Below are 4499 nucleotides of genomic sequence, written 5' to 3'. Positions count from 1 at the left end.
AACACGTCCTTGTCAAAAATCCCTCACAAGTTCTCTTGTAAGCCCTCTTTACATACTGGAAGGCCACAATAAGGTGTCCCCGGAGGCTTCTCTTCTCCGGGATGAAAAACCCCAACTCCCCACCCTGTCTCTGCAGGAGAGGTTCTCCAGCGCTGTGATCATCCTGCTGATGCTCGTCTGGACCCACTCCATCAGCTCTATGCCGTGCTCACGCTGAGGACCTCAGAGCTGGATGCAGCACTGCAGGCAGAGGGGCAGAATCCCCTCCCTCGACCTGCAGGCCACGCTGCTTTGGATGCAGCCCAGGACGTGAATGAAATATTTTTTTCCGCCACCCCTTTCCAAAATACTGAGAAAGTAGCTTATATCGGTGTGAAGGAGAGTAGAGCTCTTATCCGGCGTTCCCTGACGCAGAGTGCGCGTCCCGCCGGGAGCAGTTCCCGGCCTCGCCAGGAGATGTCGCTGTGCCCCGCGGAGCCGGCACCGCGCGCTCCCGACCGGCCGTGCCCGCGCATCCCGGCGCCGCGCTGGAAAACCGGCGGCGGAGGCGGACACCAGGGACCCCGGCGTGGGAGGCCGAGCTGCCCGGCTGCTGCTTCGGAAGAGCACTTCTGCAGTGCTCCCCCTCGGCAGCCTCCCCGCTGGGCAGCACCGAGAGAGGCCTTCGAGGCACGGTAAAATCGGGAAACAAAACCTAAGGCACCGAGCTGGTGATTTAGGACATTAATCCTGCTCCTGTCGGATCTGCTCTGAAGGCTTAAAAAGACCCTGGTAATCAACTGTTATTAAAACGTATTGCTGGACCGAATCCTGCTCTAGGTATTTGAAGAACACGGCACCATGAGCATCAGAAGTGCCTCAGTGTTGTAGCACTGCGCCCATGTTTAGATTTGAAAGCCAAAAATCAAGGGTGTTTGTGTGTTCCACTTGGCATATTCCCCCCGTTAGTAACAAAGAGATAAGACGCATTGTGCTAATTCATGAGACAACAGATGACAAACTGAGAGAAGGGACTGAACAGAGGAGAGGGCAGGATGGGAAAGCAGAAATAGGCTCTACAGCTTCATTATCAAAATCTTTCTGATTTCTTGTCCTACAGAGTAGAAAGGGATCCCATAACCCTCTGCAGCATTTTGCATGCAACATGAATTTAAAGGGTATTCAAAGAATCTTTCGTGCTAATTAGACCAGACAGCTTCAAGTATGCTTAGCACAGACATTTGAAAGACTAACACAGCTGTTTCTGGGAATAGATACAGCTGTCCCACAGTGACTTGCAGTGAGATGGTGACTTCGGTTTCCATTTGAAGTGTAACTATGGGCAAGTGTATCCTTTTCCAGAGATAATGAGAATAAATAAAACAAAATTTAAAAGTGATATTCCTGTACAGTACATTTATTAATGAAGTGCAAAACTGAAGTAAATTAAGTCAGGCTACCATCACAGAATTAATCAGGGACAGCAACAGCTTTCAGGAATCTGTATAAGCATAGTATCACAACCAGCCAGGCATACTGCTTCGCTTCAGGGTTAAAGTTTCTTCATCAAGTGAATAATTTGCTAGCAAAAGAGAAAGCACCTGAACAGATAACAAGCAATGCTCCAGGTTGGTTTTATCACTATTTTAGTCAATCATACATACAGAATTGCATTTTAAAATTATTTCTGGAGGACACTTTAACAGGAGAAGAGCCAATAGTTAAATAAAGTAGCCTAACTCCTTACTCACAGTACTTCTTTCTCACAATACTCAATTAAACAGTTGGCCTTTAATGTACGTTATCTTGAACTTTTGAAAATTTCCTTACATTCCAATGCAGCCTTTATAATTTTAAAATAAAATGGCAGCCTTAAAGCTTTAATTACACATACATCTGGTAATTCTGCCCTGCTATTAATGCAATAAAGAAGTCAATATCTGATAAATATTGAAGTTTAGTTGCCTCTTTCTTCATTTCTCCATTAGCAACCAAAGATCCCATAATAACTATAGTAATGGAACATGTAAGGACAAGGGAGAGAGAGATCTCTGAACAACAATAGCCAAACAAGAAGAAATAAAAGTGTCTTATTTGATTATTTCTAGCTCTAGGGCAACTTTTACTGCACTAACAAATCAAACAAAAAAAATCTTCTCCAACAATTACCATAACACATTCTGCTTCACATTACAAAGCTCAGCTGGAGTGATATTCTAGCAAACATGCTAAAATTTAGAAATTATTTTCCTTCTTTATTGCACTTTTCTCTTAGCTCTTGTTAAACAAACTATTGACCTTTGTAGGCATTATCTGCCCTGCAATCATAGAACGGCAAGAAGATTACAAGGCAGAGGTTGTAGAACCTCCTTCTCTGGAGGCATTTCAAACCCACCTGGATGTGATCCTGTGTGACCTGTTCTAGGTGGACCTAATTTAGCAGGGGGGGTTGGTGTAGATGATCTCCAGAGGTTACTTCCATTCCCAAACATTTTGTGCCTCCATAATTACACCTCAGAGAGCCTTGGAAGTCATCAGTCCTGCTTTGCAGTTACATACAGTAGATGAGATCACAGGTTCAAGCTGTTAAGCAGCAGAAGATGGGAGTTACTGGGACAATGTTGTAGCATTAAGGATTTAGAATTGTCTTTACTATGCCCCTGGGGGAAAATAACTCTAGGCTCTTCTGGAAGCTCTGAAACATGAGCTTTCATTGTAGTTCTGTCTGCACTCTTGTGGCTGACTCCCTGACATGTTGGAGATGTCTCTGCTGTGGTTTGTAGGTCACTAAGATTGCAGATTCAGCCATTCAGGCTCCCCCTTTTTGGGCAGAGATAGTTCCCTCCTCCCATCAAAAACATGTTGTCCTGGGGTGACCATGCCCAAATTTCACCTATGCACAGCTTCTGCAAAAATGTCCAATGCACTTGCTAACTTCACAGTTTAGCTAACCTGAAATCTGCTCCATTCCTGCTGCCAAGGAAATTAAACCTCTTCCCTCACTAGCTACACATTTCAATTAGAACATACAATTTAATTAGAAATACAGATTTTGTACTTATTACCACATATCCCTTGGAAAAACCAAAGTATTGAACTTCCATTTAAATAAAAAAAAATATTCACATTATTTGTGTAATCATTATTCATAATTATAAACAGCACAATATTGCAATAAGACATGCATTAAAATGTTTCTTTTACTATTCCTGCATGAAAGCCATGCATGTGTTGGAGCCACTCAATACAGCAGTGCTATAAATAGTGCTCTATTGTTAGTGGATAAAAGACGAAACAAGTCTCACAGCACTGCAGCACAGGACACTGTATTAAATGTTAAGCTCTGCCTGTTCTAAAAGTGAAAGGCGACATCAACTGATAGACTGGTCTGTGGGTAAGACACACGGCTGGGAAAAGCTCAGTGTGACTCTGCAGTTTCCCAACACAGCAAGAGCAGCAGCTGATCCTTCTGCCTCAGCAATGGCAGAAGCTGTCATAAGACATTGGGTGGAAACTCCTGTACGCTACCAGGAGCAGTTTGTTGGCCAGGAGCTGGAAGCACACAAACTGAACCACCTTTTATATGCTTTGCCGGGCCCTGCCACCACTGCACTGAGCAACCGAAGGTGCGCCCCAGAAAGCACGGCTGGGGCCGGGAAGAGCAGCCAGGAGGAGGAAAACACACAATTCCGGGTCTTGCTGGATGTTGTGCAGTTCCGCCCCGAAGATATCATTATCCAGACTTTCGAAGGCTGGCTCCTGATTAAAGCTCAGCACGGACCCAGGATGGACGAGCATGGCTTCATATCCAGAAGCTTCACCAGACAATACAAATTACCCGACGGAGTGGAGAACAAAGACTTGTCTGCACTTTTCTGCCATGATGGCATTTTGGTTGTTGAAATGAAGAACTCAGTGGAAAAGAATTAGAACCATGTCTATAGTTATCGGTGAGATAAAATCATTCTTAATGTAACAAAATTATATCAGTCATGCAATGCTGTAGGGTGTAGTAAGCAAGTAGCTGTATTTATTAAAGGAAATTATTTGTATATACTTTTTGTATGCTGAGTTTACTGTTTGATGTAAACTGTTATACTGCTTGCCTCCAGCTACACATAGGTTGAAAACACAGGCTGTTCAAACAGTAGCAAACTCAGGCTAGTCTCAGCAGAAGAAAAAAATCTATTTGATAACATATTGAAAATGGAGCATAGTTTTGAGTTAAGTAGAGGGAATTGTATTTCTAAGCAGTAAGCATTTGTTATACATAGTCATAAACATTAAAGAAGGAATGGACAAGTTGTGAATCTTATAGAAATTTTAAAAATCTGTTTTCTAATTTTTGAAGTTAAATTCTTCTCTCTGGAAAAGCACACGAACTGAAAGATACCATCAAGAAAAAATCCCTATTTCCACAGTTCAAGCTTCTGTACTAAAAAACTCTCAAGAGATTACTTTTTAGAAGTGTTGCATGTTTCAAACTACAAGAAAAAAAAATTATTTACTTGACTTTATTT

The 4499-nt window shown here is 42.7% G+C and overlaps 1 protein-coding gene across 1 annotated transcript; it reads left to right on the top strand.

Moving 5' to 3' along the window:
• The first annotated feature begins 3126 nt into the window (after positions 1–3126).
• Positions 3127–4499, top strand: HSPB3 (heat shock protein family B (small) member 3). The gene has a single exon (XM_054652727.2). The coding sequence runs from the start codon at positions 3313–3315 to the stop codon at positions 3907–3909; it is 597 nt and encodes a 198-aa protein (XP_054508702.2). The 5' UTR covers positions 3127–3312; the 3' UTR covers positions 3910–4499.

The sequence above is a fragment of the Agelaius phoeniceus genome, chromosome Z (assembly GCF_051311805.1).
Source record: "Agelaius phoeniceus isolate bAgePho1 chromosome Z, bAgePho1.hap1, whole genome shotgun sequence".
In the NCBI taxonomy this organism is placed as follows: domain Eukaryota; kingdom Metazoa; phylum Chordata; class Aves; order Passeriformes; family Icteridae; genus Agelaius; species Agelaius phoeniceus.
The sequence above is the reverse complement of the archived record's forward strand: the minus strand, read 5'-3'. Positions and strand labels throughout refer to the sequence as shown.